This window comes from Rhinolophus sinicus, linkage group LG04 (genome assembly GCF_036562045.2).
Source record: "Rhinolophus sinicus isolate RSC01 linkage group LG04, ASM3656204v1, whole genome shotgun sequence".
Lineage (NCBI taxonomy): Eukaryota > Metazoa > Chordata > Mammalia > Chiroptera > Rhinolophidae > Rhinolophus > Rhinolophus sinicus.
This window is the reverse complement of record NC_133754.1, coordinates 106992486-107015797: the sequence shown is the minus strand read 5'-3', so window position 1 is coordinate 107015797 and position 23312 is coordinate 106992486. Positions and strand designations below refer to the sequence as shown.

At 50.0% G+C, this 23312-nt stretch overlaps 1 protein-coding gene across 11 annotated transcripts in view; it reads right to left on the bottom strand.

Moving 5' to 3' along the window:
* Positions 1 to 23312, bottom strand: part of WNK2 (WNK lysine deficient protein kinase 2) — a 110343-nt gene that overhangs the window by 5702 nt on the left and 81329 nt on the right. For 6 of the 11 annotated variants that reach the window (XM_074330179.1, XM_074330183.1, XM_074330188.1 and 3 more), the window contains 6 exons: positions 22586 to 23277; positions 19809 to 20023; positions 18674 to 18862; positions 17904 to 18002; positions 12039 to 12083; positions 10430 to 10689 (listed from right to left, as the gene is read on the bottom strand). In XM_074330179.1, the coding sequence (XP_074186280.1) occupies positions 10430 to 10689; positions 12039 to 12083; positions 17904 to 18002; positions 18674 to 18862; positions 19809 to 20023; positions 22586 to 23277 (1500 nt within the window). The remainder of the gene's footprint in view (positions 1 to 10429; positions 10690 to 12038; positions 12084 to 17903; positions 18003 to 18673; positions 18863 to 19808; positions 20024 to 22585; positions 23278 to 23312) is intronic. The other 5 variants (XM_074330182.1, XM_074330180.1, XM_074330181.1 and 2 more) reach the window with 5 other exon arrangements.

The following is a 23312-nucleotide window of genomic DNA, read 5'->3' as shown; positions in this document are numbered from 1 at the left end:
CCGGCAGGCGGGCACCATCATTCCTGTGTTGAGGCCTTGCCCATACAGCCAAGTCTGAATCTGCACTGTCCTGGTGAACTCTGCTCGCTCTCCCTGGTGACTCCCTGGGACCCCACCACACCCTACTCACGCAATGCCAAAGACACTTTCTCAGCAAGCAACCACCCCATCCGCATTGAACTCTTTCTTGGACAACTCTTGGGGGTCCACAGGCCCCAGGTGGCAGCAGATGGCCTCGGTGTGCTCTGAGACTTTTGTTGAGTAGCTCCAAGCTCAGCACTGGCACCAAACCAAAATCTGCATTAATCTGGTGAACACCACTCGTCCCACCCTGGTGACTCTCTGAAATCCTGCTTCAAGCAACTCACATGCCACAAGAGACTATCATCAGCTGAGCTTTATGGGAGTGGGTAGGTGGCAGCAGGCCTCTGGGTGCCCAGGGCTTTTTGCAGAGCTACCCCAGGCCTGGTACTGGTGGCAGCCATTCTGGGTTCGCAGCCTGGTCTCTCCCATGCACTGCCAGGTCAAACACAGTGATCAACCAACCACAGGTCTCTTTGTAGCTCCTACCAGGCAGTGGCTGACCAGGGCCTGCACCAGAGCCCCTCCAAAGAAGGCCCAGAACCAACATACCTGGAGGTTGGCTTCAGATCACAGCAGGGCACCGCCCATTGGCTCCACAAGTAGCACACCCGAAGGATGGTCTCAACAGATCCAGAGCCCACTGGGGTGAATCTGGCTCCGTGGGGTAAGCCCCCCACACAGCAGCTCATAAGCTGTGGACATGGCCAAACCCCACAGCCAGTCAGCCTGAGGGGCAATACCACCCACTGACATGCCAATAGCAATCAAGGCGGGTATAATAGGAGGGTGCACACAACCCACACAAGAGAAAATCCTGGAGTACCTGGTACACATGACCAGGGAGACTGTGCTACTGGGCTCCATAGGGCACCTACTACATAAGTCCACCTGGCCAAAACTGGGAGATGTAGCAGATCTACCTGATACATAGAAACAAACACAGAGAGGCAGCCAAAATGAGGAAACAAAGAAGTACATCCCAAATGAAAGAACAGGAGAAAACTCCAGAAAGAGAGCTAAAAGAAATGGAGGCAAGCAACCTACCAGATACAGAGTTCAAAACACTAGTTATAAGGATTCTCAAGGAACTTAATGGGAACTTCAACAAATACATAGCAAGCATAAAAAAGGACAGAGAAACCATAATAAAGAGCCAGTCAGAAGTGAAGATTACACTAGAAGGAATCACCAGCAGACTAGAGGAAGCAGAGGATCAAATCAGGGATTTGGAAGATTGGGTAGCACAAAACACCCAATCAGAACAGCAAAAAGAAAAAAGAATCCAAAAAAAATGAGGATAGTTCAAGAGACCTCTGGGACAACATCAAGCCTAACAACATTTGCATCATAGGGGTACCAGAAGGAGAAGAGAGAAAGCAAGGGATTGAGAACCCATTTGAAGAAATAATGACTGAAAACTTTCTTAACCTAGCAAAGGAAATAGATATATAATACAAGCCCAATAAGCACGGAGTCCCAAACAAGATGAACCCAAACAGGTCCACACAAAGACACATTATAATTAAAATGGCAAAGATTAAAGACAAAGAGTGAATACTAAAAGAAGCAAGAGAAAGACAACTAGTTACATACAAGGGAGCTCCCATAAGACTCTCAGCTGATTTCTCAAGAGAAATTTTTCAGGCCAGAAGGGATTGGCACGAAATATTCAAAGTGATAAAAACCAAGGACCTGCAACCAAGATTACTCTATCTAGCAAGGCTATCTTTTAAAATTGATGGAGATGATAAAGAGACTCCCAGACAGGAAAAGCTAAAGGAGTCCATCACCACCAAACCAGTATTACAAGAAATGTTAGAGGGGACGGCCGGATGGCTCAGTTGGTTAGAGCGCGAGCTCTTAACAACAAGATTGCTGGTTCAATTCCTGCATGGGATGGTGGGCTGCACCCCCTGTAACTAAGATTGAAAATGGCAACTGGACTTGGAGCTGAGCTGCGCCCTCCACTAGATTGAAGGACAACTTGAAGCTGATGGGCCCTGGAAAAATACCCTGTTCTCCAATATCCCCCAATAAAATAATTTTTTAAAAAAAATGTTAGAGGAACTTAAGATGAAAAAAAATATATGAATAATAAAATGGCAATCACTACATATCTATCAACAATTACTTTAAATGTAAATGTAAATGCATTAAATGCTTCAATCAAAAGATAGGTGGCTGAATGGATAAAAAAACAAGACCCTTACATATGCTGCCCACAAGAGACACTTCAGATCAAAAGACATACATGGACTAAAAGGAATGGAAAATGGTAACAAAATTTTAAAAGCTGAAGTAGCAATACTTATACCAGAAAAAAACAGACTTCAAAACAAAGGCAATAATACAAAGCAAAGAAGGACCCAGTAATCCCACTTCTGGGTATTTATCTGAAGAAACCCAGAACACTACTTCAAGGGGACGTGTGCATCCACATGTTCATTGCAGCATTGTTTACAGTGGCCAAGAAGTACCCTGGGTTTCTGTCGATGGATGAATGGATAGAGAGGAGGTGGTACATATACACAATGGAATATGGCTCAGCCATGGAAGGGAATGGGTTCTTGCTATCGGGGGCAGCATGGATCGACTTGGAGGTTATTGTGCTGAGTGGGGTATATCAGACAGAGCAAGAGAGATGGAATGTGATTTCGCTTATCTGTGGAATCTAACAGAAATAAACTCATAGATACAGAGAACATTTTGATGGTTGCCAGATTGGAGAGGGATTGGGGGTAATGAGTGAAAAGGGTGAAGGGATTAGGAAGTACAAATTGTTTGGTACACAGTAGTCATGGGGATGTAGGGTACAGCATAAGGAAAATAGTCAATGATATTGTAATAACTGTGTGTGGTGTCAGATGGGTACCAGATTTATCAGGATAGATGGGAGAGGGTGTGGGGGGGCAGGGTGAAAAGGCTGAAGGGATTAAGATGTACAAATTGGTGGTTACAAATTAGTCATGGGGATGTAGTCAGTAATATGGTGATAACTATGTATAGTGCCAGGTGGGTACTAGACTGATCAGGGGGATCACTTCTTAAATTATATAAATGTCTCACCACTATGCTGTACACCTGAAATTAATATAAAATAATACTGAAAGTCTTATTTAATTGAAAAATTAACAAATGTGTGAAATTTATAGTATAACAAGTCTTCAGAACAAAGCAGCTGACTGTTTAAAAATAAATAAAACAAGGATATAGAAAGACAAAATAAAGAATGGGAAACCATATGCCATGTAAATAACAACCCAACACCATGTAAACCATACACCATGTAAATAATAACCCAACACAAGCTAACATACTTATAGCAATTTCAGACAAAGTAGATTTAAAGGCAAAGATCACAAAGGCAATAGAGACACTTCACAATGTTAAAAAGTTCAACTTACAAGTCAGATGTGGTAAACCTAAATTTGAATATACCTCATAACATAGCTTCAAAATATATAAAGCTAAAATCAACAGATCTACAATAAGAAATACACAAACCCACAACCATAATGGAAAATTTTTAAATTCCTCTTTCGATAACTGATAAATATACATAAACACAGAGAAACTCCTTAAGAGTGATATCAGCAAAATGGAGTAGGCAGTTCCCAACTTCCATTCTGCCACAAAACCATTGAAAAAAACAACCAGAAATTGTCAGAACTAACTTTATTTATCAGAACTCCAGAAAACAGCTAACGATTTATAACAACCAAGTAGAAGTAAAGGCAAATAAAGAAAAAAGCAAATTTTAAAAAGCAGGAAAGCATTGTGGTATTTTTACTGGCCTTGGGCCACCCACTCCCTGGCTTTACAGCTGTCTTAAAGAAGGCCGCCTGCATTCCCAGTGCGGTACCATGTTCTGGAGGGAGCAGAGATGATCTTATTCACAAATTATTTTGTATGTCTCTCCTAACCTGTCTGGGGGCCACCTGAAGGACTGACACAAGGTGTACATCTCTGTCTGGCCAAATCTGGGATTCTCTCAATATGATGAAGGCCATATATATATATATATATACACCTCCATAACTAACATCATACTCAATGGTGAAAGACTGAAAGCATTTCCTCTAAACTCAGGAATAAGACATGGATCCTTGCTGTTGCCACTTCTATTCAATATAGTATTAGAAGTTCCAGCCAGAGGAATTAGACAAAAGAATAATAACAATAATAATAATAGGCAACCATATTGGAAAGGAAGAAGTAAAATGATCTGTGTTCAGAGGTGACATCATCTTATACGTAGATATCCTTAAAAAAAAAATCCACCAAAACAAAACAAACAAAACACCTGTTAAAGTTAATTCATGAAGTTGCAGGGCAAAAAGTCAGTTGCATTTCTATATATTAATGATGAACAATCTGAACAGAAAATTAAGAAAACAATTGCATTTACAATATTATAAAAAAAAAGAATAAAACACTTATGAATAAATTTAAGGAGTTAAAAGACGAACACACTGAAAACTATAAAACATTGCTAAAAGAAATTTAAGAAGACATCCCATGTTCATGAATTGGAAGACCTAGTATTCTTAATATGTCAATACTCCCAAAGTGATCTATAGATTCAATGCAATCACTATTAAAGTCTCAATGGCATTTTTTCAAGAAATAAAAAGCCCATCCTAAATTTCATTAGGATTTTCAAGCGACCTCCAATAACCAAAACAATCTTGAAAAAGAAAAACAAAGTTTGTAACACTTCCTGGTTTTAAAACTTACCACAAATTTACAGAAATAAGAACAGTATGATATTGGCAAAAGGACACACATATAGGCAAATGGAATAGAATAGAGACTACAGAAATAAACCTTTGTACATATGTTCAATTGATTTTCAACAAGGGTGACAAGACCATTCAACGGGGAAAGGACAGTCTTTTCAACAAGTACTACTAGGAAAACTGGTATCCACACGCAAAGGAATAAAGCTGAACCCTTACCTAATACCATATACAAAAATTAATTCAAAGGGGATAAAAGTGCTAAAAATAAGAGCTAAAATTATTAAACTCTTAGGAGGAAACATACAGGAAAAGCGTCATGATACTGGATTTGGCAATGATTTCTTGGATATGACACCAAAGACAGGCAACAAAAGAAAAAAATAGACAACTGGTCTTCATGAGAATTAAAAACTTTTGTGCATCAAAAGGCACAATCCACAGAGTAAAAAGACAATCCACAAAATGGGAGAAAATATCTGCAAAGAGATTAATAATAAAGAACTCCTACAATTGAACAACAAAATGCTATTCAAAAGCAGATAAAGAAGATATACAAATGGTCAATAAACACATGAAAATATGTTAACATCGCTAATCATATAAATGCAAATCAAAGCTACAATGAGATACCACAATTCATACCCATTAGGACGGCTACTATTAAAAAAAATTAGAAAATAAAAAGTATTGGCACAAAGGAGGAGAAACTGAAACCTTTGTGTACTGTTGGTGGGAATATAAAATGGTGCAGCCATGTGGAAAACAGTTTAGCAATTCCTCAAACAATTAAAAATAGAATTACCACATGATCCAGCGACTCCACTGCTGTGTATATACACCCAAAAGAATTGAAAGTAGGGTCTCAAAAAGACATCGGTACACCCAGGTTCGTAGCAGCATTATTCACAATAGCTAAACCCAGGTGTTCATAGATGAATGAATGGATAAACAAAATGTGGTATATACATATGGAATATTACTCAGCCTTTAAAAGGATGGAAATTCTGACACATAGATGAACCTTGAGGACATTATGCTAGATGAACTACGCCAGTTATAAAAAAAACAAATGTTATATGATTCCCCTTATATGAGGACCTAGAGTAGTCAAATTCATAGAGACAGAAAGTAGAATGGTGGTTGCCAGGGGCTGGGGTGGGGGGAGGTGGGTAGGGAGTAACTTTTCAATGAGCACAGAGTTTCAGTTTTGCAAGATAAAAAAAATCTGGAGCTGGATGGTGGTGATGGTTGAACAATATTAATGTACTTAATGCCTCTGAACTGGCATTTAAAAATGGTTAAGATGGCAAATTTTATATTATGTGTATTTTAGCACAATAAAAAAATTGGAAAGAAAAGAATGAAGTTCTAAAACATGCTACAACTTGGATGTACCTTGAAAACATTATGTTAAGTGGAATAATCCAGACAGAAAAGGACAAATACTGTATGATTCCACTTATATGAGGTACCTACATAGTCAAACTCCTACAGACAGAAAGTAGAATAAAAGTTAACGGGCTGGACAACCAGAGGTACCAGAGAGAGGGAACTGGAGTCATTTCTTAATGAGTAGTTTTTGACTGGAATAATGAAAAAGTTCTAGATATGGATAGTGGTGATGGATGCACAGCATTGTGAATATACTTAATGCTATTGAATTATACACTTAAAATGATTAAAATGGTAAATTTTATGTTCTATAGATTTACCACACAAAAAAAAAAAAAAAAAAAACCTTAGTAGGAATCCTAGCCATCTGAGCAACAGGATGAGCAGGACACACACACAGGACATGGCCCAGCACAGGCAGAGAGCCGGTGTGGGGGCCCAGACAGCAGAGCTGACGCAAGCCTGCCCAGGGTTCGGGCACTGACCCTGCATGGCCTTGGGACCATGTGAAGGATTCTCAACTTTGTTGCAGAATGATGGAGAACGGACCTGAGTTAGACTGATGAAGGTATAGCTGCAGTCGGAAGAGAAACAGGGTGGGTTTAGATGGGTAATGTGGGTGTGAGAGGGAATGAAAGAAGCTGGCTCAAGCAGCCATGTATAGAGCAGGGAAGCAAGATTGACCACTTCGATCAAAAAGCTAGTGCCGGTAAGTTTTAACAAACTGAAAACACTCAAAATTTGTTCTCTTATCAGAGTGCAATTAGGCTAAAAAACAGTAATAAAAAGATCACAAGGAAATTAATAACTACATTACTTAGAATCATAGTGGAAATTGCAAAACATTTTGAACTGAAGGTCAAAGAAAATGTACATAACAAAACTTTTGGGATGCAACTAGAACCACTAGAGGCAATTTTATAGTCTGAAGCCTGCATTATGAAAGAAGAAAGGCTGGAAATCAACGAACTGCACATCTCAAGAAACTTTCTAGAACAAAAAAGGAACCCGGGGCGGAAAGATGGCTCAGTTGGTTAGAGCGTGAGCTCTGAACAACAGGGTTGCCGGTTCGATTTCCACATGGGCCAGTAAGCTGCGCCCTCCACAACTACCATTATTTCCCAAAAAATAAGACCTAACCGGAAAATAAGCCCTAGCATGATTTTTCAGGATGCTCGTAATATAAGCCCTACCCCAAAAATAAGCCCCAGTTAAGATAGTCAGCCAGATGGACACATTTAGTATATCCATTGCAACACACGAAGGACGTATTGACATTAATACTTAAAATAAATGATAATACAAATTATAATTAAGTATTTGTAAATACCCAAGCGGGTGCCTTTGGACGAGAGGTAAACACCTATGTAAACAGATGAACTCGAGACTTATTGCCGGATGACCAATCGGAGTACAGACACAACACACAAATAACGTGCGCACTTGATAATGAACGGACGTGGTTGAGTCTAATATGAATCTTCATAATTCAGTACATCATGTGCTGTAACGGACGTACTTATTGCACTCATGTGAAATAGAGAAACATTTTCTGAATTTTGGTGCCTGCAATTTTTCATCCCTTTTGTGTGGACCATCATTCTTAACTGTCATCATTTTTGTTGCCACACCTGTCTCGTAAGTCTTCAATTAACACTTGATTTAATGGTAGCTTTAAAGGGAATAATATTTTCACCTCCAGACAAGTGCAAAAAGAAAGAGCTATTCTACCAAGTACAAGAAAGGAATTGTGGAGGGTTCCCGGAGCAAGAATCTTAAGGCTTTCTGCAAAGAGGAGAAGTTGGATCTCCGAATGGTCCGAAAATGGCCAGCAGAGTACGATAACCTCAGTCAACAGGTGGACGAGGGAAATGCTAAGAAGCGCAAGTGTGGATCAGGTCTGCAACCATTATTTCCTGAGCTGGAAGACATCACCTGTGAATGGATTGCTGACAGGAGAGCAAAGGCTTTGGTTGTGCGCAGGGCTGATATTCAAGAATTTGCCCTTGCAATGGCATCACAGTTAGAAATACCCCTGGAAGAATTCAAAGCATCACAACACTGGCTGGATGGCTTCTTCAGCGATATGAACTGTCTCTAAGATCGACAACACTGTTCAAGCTGGAAGAGGCTGAAGTTATTAAATGTGCACTTGCATTCAAGTCCTTTGCTGATGGCATCAACTTTTGTAAATACCAACTCTCCAACATGATTGCTATGGATGAAACTGCAGTGTTTATGGGCCAAGGATCTCAAACGACAATTGATCAGAGGGGTGCTTCATCAATCTACATTCCCTCCACTGGGTACAAAAGTGAACGTGTTACCTGTACTTTGACAATTCTTCTGGATGGAAAGAAAGCCCCACCTCTTATCACCACTAAGGGCAAGAAAGAAAAGGTTGAACGTGTTTCAGGCCATTTATGTTCTTGAAACTGAAAAAGCCTGGTGCACACAAGCAATTACAAGGAAGTGGGTCGATTTAATGCTGCCACTTCTTTTGTGAGATGGCCAAAGAGGTCTGCTAGTCTGGGATTCAGCCAGCACTCACCACACTAAAGACATGAAGAACTTCCTTGGAGAGAGAATAATAGATCAAATAATGATTCCGGCAGGAATGACTGCCTATCTCCAGACTCGATAGTGCCATAAACAAGCCATTCAAGGACCGTTTGCACATGGAAATCAATGACTACATTGAAAATAGAAAGGAGAGAAGTCAGCGTGGAAACTTTGTGAAGCCTAGCCTGCAAGAGGTCATGACTTGGGTGAAGAATTCATGGGATAAAATCACTGACAGCTGTGTTGCCAGTGCACTACGAGCAGGCTACACGGACAAGACATGCTCATTTAAGGAGAGCTCTGTTGCTGGACATGAGCAATTGGGGCAAGTGGTTCTATAAGATATGGAGTCGCAAGAAATTCAAGCCTGAATTCGGGGTTTGGAGAATTATGATGATGTTCCAGAAGAAGATGACATAACTGTATTTGAATAAATGTAGATTTTTGTACATGAAAAAATAAGACATCCCCTGAAAATAAGCCCTAATGTGTCTTTTGGAGCAAAAATTAATATAAGACCGGTCTTACTTTCGGGGAAATATGGCAGATTGAAGGCAACGAGCTGCCACTGAGCTGCCGGAGGGGTGGCCGGATGACTCAGTTGGTTAGAATTAGAACTCTCAACAAGGTTGCCAGTTCAAATGGGATGGCGGGCTGTGCTCCCTGCAACTACAAACTGAAAACGGCGACTAGACTTAAGAGTTGAGCTCCGCCCTCCACAACTAGATTGAAGGACAACGACTTGGAGCTGATGGGCTCTGGAGAAACACACTGCTCCCCAAAATTCCCCAATTAAAAATTAAAAAAAAAAAGTAACCCAAAGGTAGAAGGAAGTAATAAAAGTAATTAATGAAACATACAATAAAGAATATCATCAAAACCAAAATGAGTTCCTTGAAGAGCTAAAAAAATTTATAAACCCCTAAAGACACTGTATAAGAAGAGTGAGAGTGCACACATGCAGAAATCACCAACAGCAGGAATGAAAAACTAGACATCACTGAAATCCTGCAAACCATGAAAAGAGAAGATAGTATGAACTTGAAAACTTAAGATAAATTTAGAAATGTACCAATTGCTAGAAAAGGACAATTGAACAGAAAGAAGAAATAGGAGTTCCACTAAAACTATAAAAGAAATTGAATCCATAAAGAAAACCTTACCCTCAAGGGATAGACAGATGGGTGAGAAAAACAGCAAAATGTCAACCACAACATGCAGGTAGCGGGTCCATGAGAGTTCACTGCAGAATTTTCAACTCCTCTGTATGTATGAAATTTTTCAAACTAAAAGGTCATAGGGAAACTTCCCACACTCCAAAAAAAAAAAAAAAACCTCCCAGCCAAGATGGTCTCACCAGTGAACTTTGCCAAACATTTCAGGAAGAAATAACAATCTTGCACCAACTCCTCCAAAGATTGAAAAAGAGGGAACACTCCTTCAGGTAGGTTTGAAGTTGACAGCCCTGACACGGGAACGCATCACATGACAAAACCTAAGGCAGCAGCCCGTGGCTTCCACCCTACGTGGTCCGGGCGGACCTCAACTAAAGCCCAACAAGGGGTGGCCCTGGATGCTGCTGCTCTGCTGAGGCCTGAGGTTGCAGCCCCGCTCCCACCCTGTCCCTGACCCCACCAGGCCCCACTTACGGCCTGCACCTCGCCAGGGCCCGGGGGCCAGCCAGCCGAAGCCTCCATGTCATGCAGCTTCTGCGTCTGCTTTAGCTGGTTGAGCGATGGCTTCAGCTGAGCAGCCCCCACTGTCTTGCTGGTCCAGTCATCCACCAGCTTGTGAAGGTCATCCGTGAAAGTGCCTTTCTTGTTGTTGCTGTTGTTCACCTGAGCCTGGACATGCAGGGCGGGCGGGGGACCTGGCTCGGGGCCTGGGACCAGGCTGCTGGTGGAGGACCCTGGGGAGGCACACACAGGCCAGGGTTGGTGACACTGCCCGACAGTACGATGGCCAGTTTGCAGTCATTCGTACAATGGCGCGCTTAGGCTGGACAACACCTTGCTTCAGGAGATGGTCTGCATTGAGGGGACCATGTGCCAGTTTTAGACACAGGGGACTGGGCTGTATGGCCATCTTATAGCCAGGTGCCAGAACAGGACCCCAGCGGCCGGCAGCCTCACTCAGCATCCACCCTGTGCCCACACTGCTCGGGCCCACCAGGCTCCAGAGTGAGTGAGTGCAGCAAACCTGGACAAGGGGGAGCCTGGAGGAACCTCTTCAGGCCCCTGCACTCTCAGCTCCAAGACAAGGCTCAGAGGGGTCAGTGCTTTGGGCTCAGCACACAGCAGCTCCTGCTGTTCTTCCAGCGGAGGGAAAATGATGGCAATAGACTAGATCACGGGCATTCCTATGAATTTGAAGGGCTTGGTGGTTTGGAACTAGAGACACAGAAACTGCACCCAGGCAGAGCTGGCAGGGCCAGCTGCTGAGGAGGCCTGCGGCCAAGACTCAGATCAGGACCAAGACGAGCGTACTCGCCACTTCACTGAAAGGTTGTTTTAAATGACCAAAACAGGACATTTGACTTTTTAAAAAACTGTGTCCCCTCCCTCCTCCAACATAATTCCTGGCTGGCAATTTTGAATAAGCCAATTTTTAAATGTTCTGCATTAAAAAAAATAACCATTGACCATCTCTTCAAACAAGCCGTTGCAAAATGTAGTCTACTTTAGTGGCTAGCAACAAAAAAGCACAGACACACAGTTAAACATTAGTGATGAGATTCTACACACGCAGAGCTTAGCTACATGAACATTTCAGCCAGAGAAGAAAAAAGGAAAAAAACAAACAAACAAACAAGGCGCGAGATGAGAGCAGTGGGCGGCCCAGGTGGACTGATACCCATTTTGTCCCAGCATCTCTCCTCTGGGGGGGGGGGGGGGGCGCACTCATCTTTAGCACTTCAAGGAAACACTCATTCCTATGGTTTTGGAAAAGGAGCCAATTAACAAATGGTAATGTGTTTTGTTCTGGAGAAGGAGAGTCTGTTAGATGTAAACTAGCGAGAATGCACAAAGTCTAGGAGCCATGGAGACACGAAGGGGCACCTGTGGGGGGGGGGGGGCGGGCTGTCCCACCAGGTGGAGACGAGGCAGCACCCGCAGAGGGTGGACGCAGAGCAGGCTACAGCTGCCTGCCCAGCGGCCCGTGGCTCCAGGACTGGCCACAGAAACCTTGATGCACACTAGCCACAATAAAGCCCATGCAATGGAGAGCAGACAAGGGGTAAAGAAACCCGATAATTACGACTGCTGTGCTCTTTGCCTAGACAGAGACGCTTCAAGGCAGACCCTGCAAGGGAAAAAGAAACGACACAAGACCACAGGATTAGGCAGGACAGCACACACGGGGACGAGCCACCACAGTCTAAGCAAAAGACATCAGTGTGCGAGGAGGAGCACAGGCCAGCAGTTCAGAGAGAAGGGACCAGCCGCCTGGGCTCACTGGGCGTCCCCGAGTCAGTGTGCAGTTCACAAGAGTGTCACCGAGGGGCAGAGGTGCAGGGCCAAGCCCCAAGCTTCAGATAGAAGTATGTGTGTCTCTAGAAGCATATTCAAAAAAAAAAAAAAACAAAACAAACAAACAAAAATATCGCACAATAAAGGTAAAGCATACCACTTGGCTTTCAAATGTAGGGCTTTGGGGAGCCCCACTGGTTGAGGCAGGAAACCCCTCTAATGTCAGCCAGGGGTGGCTCTGTCTGGCCAAGAGGGCCATGGAGGGGTTTCCAAGTGCAAAAAGATACATTGTTTTGCAGGTTTGAGGCCAATCCTGGATCTTGGACAGCTGCCCTGACCAGGCCAGTGGTGGGTGTCACAGAGGAAATACAAGGGGTCCTATCTATGGATGTGGGAGGCTGGGCTGACCTGCTTCTCCGTTCCACTCAGCCTCATCTGGTGGACAGGGGTCCACCAGGGCACAGCAAGCGCTCCTTGTCATTGGACCTCCACCAAGGGCTGCCGGACCCTGCAGTCCCTAGAGACTGTCGGTGCCAGCAGGTGACATGTGACTGTAGTGTCTGGTGTGACCTACCTAACAGTCAGTGCCCAACTAGACAGCAGATGAGCTGGCCGGAGGGTCTGCCACACCGGTTCACCCTGCTCCCAGGGAGCAGGCAAGGAGCCCCAAGGTCACCCAGCAAGGCTGCACTATCACAGAGGGTCTGCTGTGCTCCCGCCACGGCCCCCACAGCCACGCTGCTCCCTCCCCTGGGGTGTCCAGCGCTCTCCCCAGCACCCCAGCCCTAGTACATAGGCCGCTGCCTCCTGTGTTTGAGGACGGGGCAAAGGTCGGCCCAGGCTCCTGCAGAAGAGCTGCATGTGCTGCACTCAGAATTCTAGTGCAGCCTGTGTGCTGAGGCTCTTGGGGAAAGGGAGGTGACGCTCTGCTGGGATCTCTAATGTGCAAATGAAAACAAAAAGGCTGAGCGGCAGTCCAGACCCATCAACTTGGTGTTGGCACTGAAGGGCCCTGACTGGTGACGTTCCAGATGGGGACCTACTGGGTGCACGGGGCCCTTTGGGGTGGCCTGGTGTGGGCGGAGGACCCCAGGCACAGTGACTGTGCAGGGCGCCAGGCGTGTGCACCTTCCCTGCCAGGTTCTGTGGCTGGAGCCTCTCAGACCACAGCAGTCTCCTGTAGGCGACGGACAGCATGGACTCAGTGACTGCAGGTCCTGCACCTAATGGCAGCAGGTTCTTGCAGAAAGCTGCTCTGGGCCTGCCAGGTGAGAGGCCTGGGTTCAGGGCCGATTCCCGTCATCCTCATGGGAAGGAAAACACCCACAGGAGGACCACCCATGGCCAGCTGCCTGCTCAGAGCTGCCCGTGAGAGCCTGGGCCTGCAATCAGGGCCCCAGACAGACCTTGCTGGGAAGCTGGTGCTGGGGCCACCAGAACACCATGCTTGGAGCTGGGGAGCCACACCGGCCCCCAGAGGCCGCCACACCCTTGCCCAACACAGACCTGAACTGACCAGAGCAGATGGCTCCTGGCCCTCCGGGCTCACCTTTCAACACAAACCCACTGGATGTGGGGCCTTCCACACTGAGATCATGCCGTCCAGCAGAGTGCCGAACCACAGCTGGACAGCTACCATGTGGCTGGTGACCAGCCCTCATTCAAGCCACAGCCCTGCCTCCTCCAACCTTTCCACAATGTTTGTGTCCTGGCCTGGTGCCTGCTGACCACAGTCAGCATCTGACGGACAAGCCCCACGCCATCCTGCTCACCCCACCCGCTGGTGTATACGATCCCTGCTTCCTGCCCACAAAGCTACCAAGCTACAGAAAGGCAGCAGCAGGTGCCAGGGCCCACACGGGGCCCACACGGGGTCTACCCGTGACCCAGAGGAGGCCCACAAAGGGCCCACACAGGACCTACACGGGACCCAGACAAAGCCATAGGGGACCCACACAGGGCCCATGAGAGGCCCACAAGGGGCAGGAGGTTTCGAACCAGCCCCGACCCTGGGTTCCTATGGAGAGTGGCTTTCCCTGTATGACTCTGTCTTTGGCCAAGGCTCTGGGAAGTCCCCGGCTCCAAAACTCCACGTGGGACAGGTACTGGGGTGAGGGAAGGGGCTCTGGGATGGCCCCCCGTGTTGAGAACACCGTTCTTCCCAGACTGAAAGGGTAGCACACAGGATGACCTAGCGTCTGTCCTTGTGTAGCGCACCTACAGCAGTGCCCCACAGCAACCAGCCTCCTGCCCTCAAGGCCGGACCAGGGGCTCAGGCAGCACCCAGGCCTGCAGTGAGGAGAGGCCCCACACCACTCGCCCCCATATTCCCTCCAGCACAAGAACAGAGGCTGCTCCTGCTCGGCACCACCCTCCCATACCCCCCCAGGCCTTTGGCTGGCTACCAGGAGGATGCCTCAAATTCAAGGGCATCTGATGCAGACAGACTGCTTCAAAAATGGGCCAACCTACAGCCATCCCCACACTTGCCATTTATCACCATGTTCAAATACTGACAAAGGCCCGGAGGAGCTGTGGGGCTGCAGCCTCAGGGTGGGCTCCCCCAGACCAGCCAGGGCTCCCCCGCCCCCCACCCATGACGAAAGGCATATCTCCAGTGGTGGCCTTAAACCGACTGCAGCATTAGGCGCTCGGTTCTGGCACAAATAGGTGGATAACACCAGAGCACCATTCCGGGGGTCTATGTATTGAGCCACCAAGTTCTCAAGCTGAAAAAAGTGCCACAATTTGTCTGTGAAGCAGCTGCATCTTGGCTCTGCCCTAGGGTGACTTCATTCTGAGCAGCACTGCCTGGGTTGCATGGTCCCCAAGTACAGGGCCAGCCCTGTGGACAGCCTGCTATGCAACCCACTCACCAGTTTGGCCTGGGTGGGCTTGGGCATGGTGGGGGGCTGTGTGGAAGAGTATCCTCCCCTGCTCCAGGGCCCTTTCCCACAATCCAGGTGAGGGCAGAGCCTGGGGGGAGGCGTCCCAGAAACAAATTTGCTGCAGTATGGACGCCAGGCCCGCTGTCAAAAACAACGTGAGAAAAACAATGGTTCCATGTGCACAGAAAGGTCCTGAAGGATACTGACAACTGCCCCTAGTCAGACGAAGAAAAGCCAGAGGCAGGGAGGGTCAACGGGTCTGAGAACAACTTCTGACCAACAGGACAGCAGACACCATTGTTTCCACAGCCCAAGTTGCCCAAATCATTCACTGGCACAGGAGGGGCCCTATAGGATGGGTAGCCGCCTCAGGGTCCAGCCCTCCCTGGGGGCCTGCCCACCCTGAGGAGGTGCTGTGACGTCCCCAGGATCTGTGTCGTGGACCTGGCTGCCTGTCCCACATGGGGTCACCTCCCCACCTCCTGAAGCTGCCTACAGTTCCACCCCAAGTGCCACCACCCTTCCCGACTTCCCTCATCTTCTCTGAGTTTCAGGGAAGCTGGGGTTTCCTGTTCTTCAGATTCTGTTTTCCCAGAACTTTGTCTCTTGCTCCTTTCAGGACAAGGAACTGAAAACCTCTCTCGGCCCTGCTTCAGCTTGGGCTGGCCAGCGGCCCCGCACCCCGCAGCCGTGGCTCTCAGAGCCTGAGTTCCAGTTCCCTCCTCCCTTGTGGCCAAGCTCTCAGCCCTCCCCGACCAGCTCTGAACTCCCCTCCGGTCTTTCACAGCTATGCTCCCTGGTCACCCAGGAACCAGCAGACAACAGCTCCAGGAAAAGCCCTGAAAGCCAGCGGGGTGGCTGTCAGGACGAGACGGAGAGTGTGTGCATCCTGACTCAGCGCGCCATGCGAGCAGCAATGGTCCCTGTGGCTGTGAGCAAGAGAGCCACGGCCAAGCCGTCTCCTCACCAGCAACCTCAGAATGAGTGGGGCCACATCATGGCCTGAAGAGGCTAGGAGCTCAGCCAAGACATGCCTGAAGACAACACGGCTGAGAACAGCAGCAGCAGCGTACCCACAGCACAGAGGAAATGAGGCCCAGCAGACCCACACGTGCCACGGCCAAACAACAGCCCACAGGCCAGGGCCCCGTCCACCCCACACTATGCCTCATAAATCCCGTCCTCCTAGCCAGGGACAAAAGCAATACCGAAACTCTTTGTCCCTGCTGTGCCTCACACTGTTCTTTTATCCTGGAACAGTAAGTAATAATGAAGCAAAAGAAAACCCTTTAGAGAAAGCAAATCCAGGGAGGTACAAGGGCAGACGTGACGACCTGAGAGGCAGGCCTGGTGTGCGCACTCACAGGGCTTTACCCAAGGACCCCGGGGAAACTACCACCTACTCTAATGTGCTTCCCATGTCTGGTCAGCGGCCCTCCCTGTAGGGACACAGTCGCCTGTGTGAGCATTAGATGCCTGGAGACCCAGGTGCCCTCACACTGTGGCTTCCCAGGCAATAGCCGTGCACACCCCACCACCCAGCTTGTCAACTAACCAGCAGCCCAGTGACACCCGAGCAAGCCAGCCACCTGCACTGGGCAGTCCCTGGGCGTTTCTGTCTCGTCCTGGGCCTCCGACCTGTCCTCCCTGCCTGGGGAGGATACCGTGGACCCTCTGACGGGGATGGGTGTCTACTGTGGAAGGCCTCAGGTCCCAACAAGCACAATGTATCTTTATTGTACAAGCAAAAAGCCACGTGCCCCAAACCAGCGTGTCCAATCCAACTGGTAAAAAGCTTAATTTTTCTGTTAAAAAACAAAAACCTGAAAACCCCACAGCTTCTGATTCATTTGCCAATTGATATGAGGGATGAAAACAATTTTGGATGGCCCTGAGCAGATACGCCATTCGTGGGCATGAATCCTGGGTTCTAGGAGGCATTCCAGGGCCTCTGAGGACAACTGGAACTGAGTTTTGGTTTCGCAAGGCTTTGAGGAACTGCGTAATTGACTTCATCTCTGAGGTCCATGAGATAAGAGGGAGACGCACCAAGTCAAGTGCAGGAGCTAGAGAGAAGAGCAGGAGGGGCCAGGCCCAGATGGGGAGCGCGGCGGGAGGCTGGGCATCACCTCTCCCAGAGCAGAGTGGAGAGAGGGGCTGGGGCATCCTAGCTGGAGCTCGCTCTCCACATTTCCACATGCAGGAAGCAGGTGGTGGGTGGACAGTACTGGGTGCTGTGATACGGCCCTTGGACAGATGTCACACCCTCCAGTGACCTTCTAGCACTGTCTTGGCTCACTACATGCATGTCTTCAAAGTACAGACATGTGAGAAACACACCATGCGACTAGAGAAGGCCAGGACTTTCTTTTTGCTATTAGTGGAACTGGGGACAGTGGACGTGTGTATCTGCCACAATTGCAACAGAAATAAAATTACGTCCAATGTAAAAAATAAAAACAAAATGAGTGACAAGAGAAATGCAGAGTGCCTGGCAGGGGTGCCTCAGGGTAGGGCACCGAGGTCGGGATGGGCAGGCCCCTGCACATGCTGTTGGTGCCCAGACAGGAGCCGAGAGCATGCACTACTGCTCTCTGGGCCCAGAGGGTGGGTGTGGACAGGGCTGTTTTCAATATTGAATTAGGTGAGCTCAGTGGGGTGGGGGTGGCGCCCTACAAAATGTATGAAAGGGAATGAAGACAGGGAGGGGTGGGGGAGAAACCAAGGGCCAGGAGGTGGTAAAATACAAAAGAACAAATACAGACAGATGGACACAGACACGGGTCCACTGAGGAATCGAGTGCGAGGTTTGCTACTAGACTTATAGGTCACTCTCTCAGACGTTGGGTGGTAAACCGTCCAGCCTGCAAATGAATATAGAGGGAAGAAAACAAAGAGACAGGAATCAAGTACAGTCTCTGGGCTTCCTCCTACACCACCAGCCACAGCAGCCTCGTCACTTAGCATCCACGGCTGCACCTAGCCCAGCCCAGAGGACCACAGCCACTGACCACATAATGGAACGGAGGAAGCATTGGAGCGGAAGAGAAGCGGACCCCAGGAGAGGGGGCGGGGCAGGGTGGGGACCAGACACGGCAGCGGTCACCACCACGTCTCTGGGCAGAGATGGCATGGGAAGCACCTCATCACGGCTGCTGCATCCACGGCAATTCCTCCTCAAGGCCAAACACCCAGCTTGAGAGCTATGCCCTCGACCCCCAACGGCCCTCCTGACAGAAGGACCTGTATTTAGTGGGGGGGGGCAGGGCAGCACCTGGGGCCCGGCACAGAGCACATAGCAGAAACCGCGTGTGACCACTCTGTCCCGGTGCCTTCCCCAGGTTGCTCTAAGCAAGCACGCCTCCCCTTGAGCCGCTTGCAGCAGGACTCACTGACGGGGGGCCATCCACTCTTTTCATTCAGGCTACACCTATGATTACTTCTTTCAGGAGTCTTGGCCACAGCGCATACCCCTCTACACCGCACGGGCCCTACGTGGCTAGCACATGCTCAGAGACGGCAAGCTGGGAATCACCTGGGCCACGCGCTCCGCCTCCGTCACTGGCTAAGCCGGAGCAGATGTCTGCAGACAGGGAGGCCCGCACCGAGCAAGGCTGCTGGGTCTGAACTGCCTTCCCACAGGGGTCTGACGCTGCCGCGGGCCCCACCCCGGCTTTGGCAGGGTCCTTGGCAGGAGGGGCTCTGCTGCAGTCTGACAAATGACCTGGGTGGGGAGAAGGGGGACAGGCACGATGAGGTGCCGCAGGGCAGATGAGCCAGTGCAAGGTGCATCTGTCCTCGCTGCTCTTTGCTGGGTGACCTTGAAGAAGCTGAGTAGGCCATGGGTGTGTGGCGGGGTTGCCCACGTGGGTGTTGGGAAGATGAAAGAATGACCAGTGTCCACCAGTCACCAACACCGTGCCAGGCTTGTGTTGCACAAATGCAGTGAGAGGACCACAGCACGTGTGGAGATGCACCCCTGGGCTCAAAGTGGGCCTATAAACTCCCTCCTCACTCTAATCCGTCTCTGTTAGCTTTGGGCATTGGCATGGGATTCGTGTCATTCTTGCATTTCATGGACGTGTGCCCTGCAGGTTATGTGCCACACCAAGAAGGATGATGGCTTGGGACCAGCTCACTGCCAGCTTCCTACCTGGAGCAAAGGTGCATTTCAGCACCCTGGATCTCTACCCCAGAGTGCGGGGGCTCGGGGACAGCGTACACATTCAGTACCAGGGCATGATGGTTAAGGGCCAGGGATCCTCACCACCCTTCCTCTCTTCCCCAAACAGCTGCTCAACCCCCACTTTCAGCAGGTGACATATGTCTGAGAATCAGGGCAGGAGGAAGCAGACCTGTCCCAGCCAGCACCCTGCAGGGAACAGGTGGGGGAGTGCGGCTCTCAGCTCTGGAGACCTGAGCCGCCTCCTCCCTCGCACACTGTAGCCCATGGTGGCTGAGGGCTCTGAGCAGGCCGGCCCACTCACAGTCCTTTCCTCTTGCCATAGCATGGGGCAGAGGCCCAGGCCTTTCATAGCCCACAGCGGCTTCCCCGCTCCCATGAAAGGCGAGTCAAGGAGCCCTCATCCAGGTATAGGTGCCTGCCTTCCATCTGCCCCGCTCCCCGCCCAGCCCACGCCCACGTGTGGCCAGGAGGGCACAGGGCCCACCTGTGCTGGAGGCCACGACCTTGAGCTGCTGCACCAGCGGGTTCAGCAACCTCCCTGCCTTCAACTTGCTCTTGCTGGTCTTTCTCCGGCGGCCGGCAGGGGGCGCCGTGTGGAAGAGCCCCAGGTTTGGGGGCAGAGGCTTGCCCAGGCGGTGGTACAGAGCCTCGATCTCTTGCTTCTGCTGGCTCTGCAGCTCTGAGATCTCCTTCAGGTGCCTGCAGGGGAGAGAAGAGGAGGCAGGGGGGTCTTCCTGTCATTTCTCCCTCCAGGAGAGCCTGCGATGGGTGTAAGAAGTGGGGCGGGCAGCTTACAGTCCAGCCTGGGCAGACTGGGCCACTCGGAGGGGACACAGGAGCATTTATTTAATTTAAACATCACTTTGTGTTTACATCTAAACCAAGTGGCTGTCACTGGGGGCCCTGGAATCGACACCCAATGACACAGAACTGCAGAAGGCCAGCCTAAGAGGACTCAAGTTTTCCAACATCTAGGCTCATAGATGTTTGTTTGTTTGGGGGGGGGGGGGTGGAATGGGTGACTTTACACATTTATGCTTGAAACATAAACCCACATAAAAATAAAAACAGGTGAAAAGAAAAATAATCAGTGCTCAGAATTAGTAGGTTGCCTTGATTTATCAGGTGTTATTTCCTCCACGGGAAGGAACACAGTAGGAGAGGGCTCTCGGATGAAGACGTGCCGTCAGGTGCAAGTCGAGACACATGTTGTCAGCCAGGGGCCTGGGGCTCTGGCTCCAGCCCATCTCTGCCAGGGGGGCTCTCAGCTCAGGCAGCACGCCCAGGGCACAGAGCTAAATTGACAGGTCACACAGGCAGGAGACCTCTGTTAAGACTGAGATGGAAGTATTGGCTGTGGGCAAGGGCAGTGCCTAAGACAAGCCAGAAAAGGACCGGGTGATCGCTGCCAGCCTCCCTCAGGACTCGCTGACTGAGCCCCTGGACACTTCCCCCACCTGCTTTCCGCCCTCCTGCAACTCGAGTGGCACTGGGCTGCGCACCGTCCCTTCAGCTGTGTATCACGGGCCCCTGCCACTCTGCGAGGAGGCTCAGTCCCTCGGCCTCACTCCAGGCCTATCTCCTCTGTGTGCAGCTGGGAAACAGGTCTTTTTCATGGTTGGACAGAAGGAGGCAAGTTCTGATTTTACCTCTTGTGTCTTCAACGCTTGACAGGTTTGTTTTAGAAAACTTATTTTCTAAATATCAAACTGCTACTGCATCGGATTAGCTTATGACAAGGTATGATGTTTCAAAGCAAAAGCTGGCTGGAGGGGGGAGGGATACTGGGTCAACTGGGGAATTTGATTTAGGAGGATTTGGGGAAGGCCCCCATTCTAGGAGACTCCTGCCCCAAAGCCCACCCTTTCCTTCCACCCAGTCCCAGGAGCTGCAGTGGGCCTCTCAAAGGGGGCTCTAAGAACTGCAAATACTGGCTGGTGGGAGGACGGGGGCAGGCACCTGTGTTCCCACATGGTGCCCAGCAGATCTGACACAAGCAGGACTACCTTCTATCCAGCAGCCATCAAGTCCCCTCAATTCAGGTCCAAACCCTGCCCCCTTCTAAATGGTCTCCCCTTTCCACTGGTGTCCACCGCCCTCTTATCAGACCAGAGAGCCAGGACTTAGTATCCTGGATTTCCTCCTTTCTCCAGCTCCTGGAATCCTTTCCTTTGAGGTGTTTCTTGGTCTCTCTTTTCCCTCCCCCTGCCCCACTCCTCCTTCAGGCCTTGCCCCCACTCAGGGCCCCCCCCTCATCTCTAGGCTCCGCCCCTTCACATCCAGGCCCCACCCCCACCTCCAGGCCCCGCCCTCTCCCCATCCCCTCAGAGCGCACAGCAGCTTCTCCCTGAGTTTCTCACATCCAGACCCTCCCACCCCTCCACAGCTTCCCCCACAGTGGAGGGCAGCTATGTCTGGGCTCCTGTTGTCTCCTCTTGTTCCTGTTGACTGCAAGCTTCCAGGGCGACACCCCTATGAGAACACAGACTAGGCCCCACCCCATGCACCCAAGGATCCGGCTCATGCCCCCTCAGACACCACACCCCTGGAACCTGGCGCCTTAACGGCTGCTCCACACCCGGACCTCGGCTGTCAGAGGGCACTAGCATCAGGTGTCCCAGTGTAGTCTTGAACTCCAGCAATTGTGATAAGGGACTGGAAAATGGGCGGGGCCAGAGCCAGTGGGCAGGGCGGGTGTGGGTGGGGCTAGGAGGCAGGGACCATCGGCAGGGCGTGGCAAGATCTCCCAGGCCCTCCCAGCATGCACCGCCCCGGCCCCAACCACCACGGGGGAGCAGTAGGCTCCGAGCTCAGGCTCCTCCCCATGCGTGGGCAGTTTCTGGCTCCACTCTAAGAGCTCTCAGCCCATGGCCACTCCCTCCCCAGGACACCAGCCTTTCCCCCCTTAGTAACTACACTGTGGCCCCACCTGGCTGGAAGGAGACTTAAGGGTGCAGCTGCATTTCAGGGACTCTGATCACAGTGGGGGCAGGGAACACTTGCAGGTGGAGAGAATAAATGTAAGGGAGTCCTGGGTCTGAGCAAAACCAGGCCTGTCCTGTTGAGGGTCACAGGAGGGGGCAGAACACGCGGCAGGGAGGCACGGCCCCAGGACCAGGGACCTGGCCAACAGGCGGCAGTGACATCGCCTCTACCCTGTCACCTGCCCAAGCTCCAAACACACATGGTGTAAACTAGAGCTCAGCTGCCCACTTCACCCTGGCCCCCACACCAACCGGCTGCACATCCCCCAGGACCTACTTCTCACGAAGACTCTGCAGCTCCTTCCTGATGTCAGCGTCCTCAATCTCTGAGTCATTGTCACTGCTGATATAGGACGACTGGGAGTGGAAGGAGGTCACACTGATGGTAGGGACCTTCACACCCGTCCTGCTAGGTGTCTCGGGGCCAGGGGAGCCAGCCCTTGAGGACCTGTGTAGGAAGGCGGTGGCCTTCTTCACGAAGTCACTGGCCACGCTGCCACCACTCCCCGGCAGGGAGCCATGCTTCTGCACAGGGGCTCTCCTACGAGGGCACTCATCCCCAGAGTCACTGGACACGGGCTCGCCAGGGCCAACCTCGATGGAGGAAGCCGTCTGCGCCCGCCGCAGGGCCAGCTTCACGTCGGGGCTGCGGGGCCCCTCTTCCAGGTACACGTCGGGTGGGGCAGAGTACCGTAAGCTGTGAGGGGAGGCCACGGTCCACTCGTCCTGCGTGCTGACTACCGAGAACCGGCCCACAGTTTTGGCTGGTGAGTTGCCATCCTGCTGCCCTGGCTGCTGCAGAGGGGCCCCCGAGGCCAGAGGACCGTGCATCTGGGGGTAGCTGGCCTGACTGCCCTTGGTCAACATCCCCAGGCAGCGCTGCATTGGCTCGGCTGAGGTTTCCCCAGGGACCCCGCCACTCTGGTCTGTGGGCTCCAGGTGTGCAGGAATGGCAGAAGCGGGGGTATCCTTGGGAAACAGAATAAAGGAGAATATTCCACGCA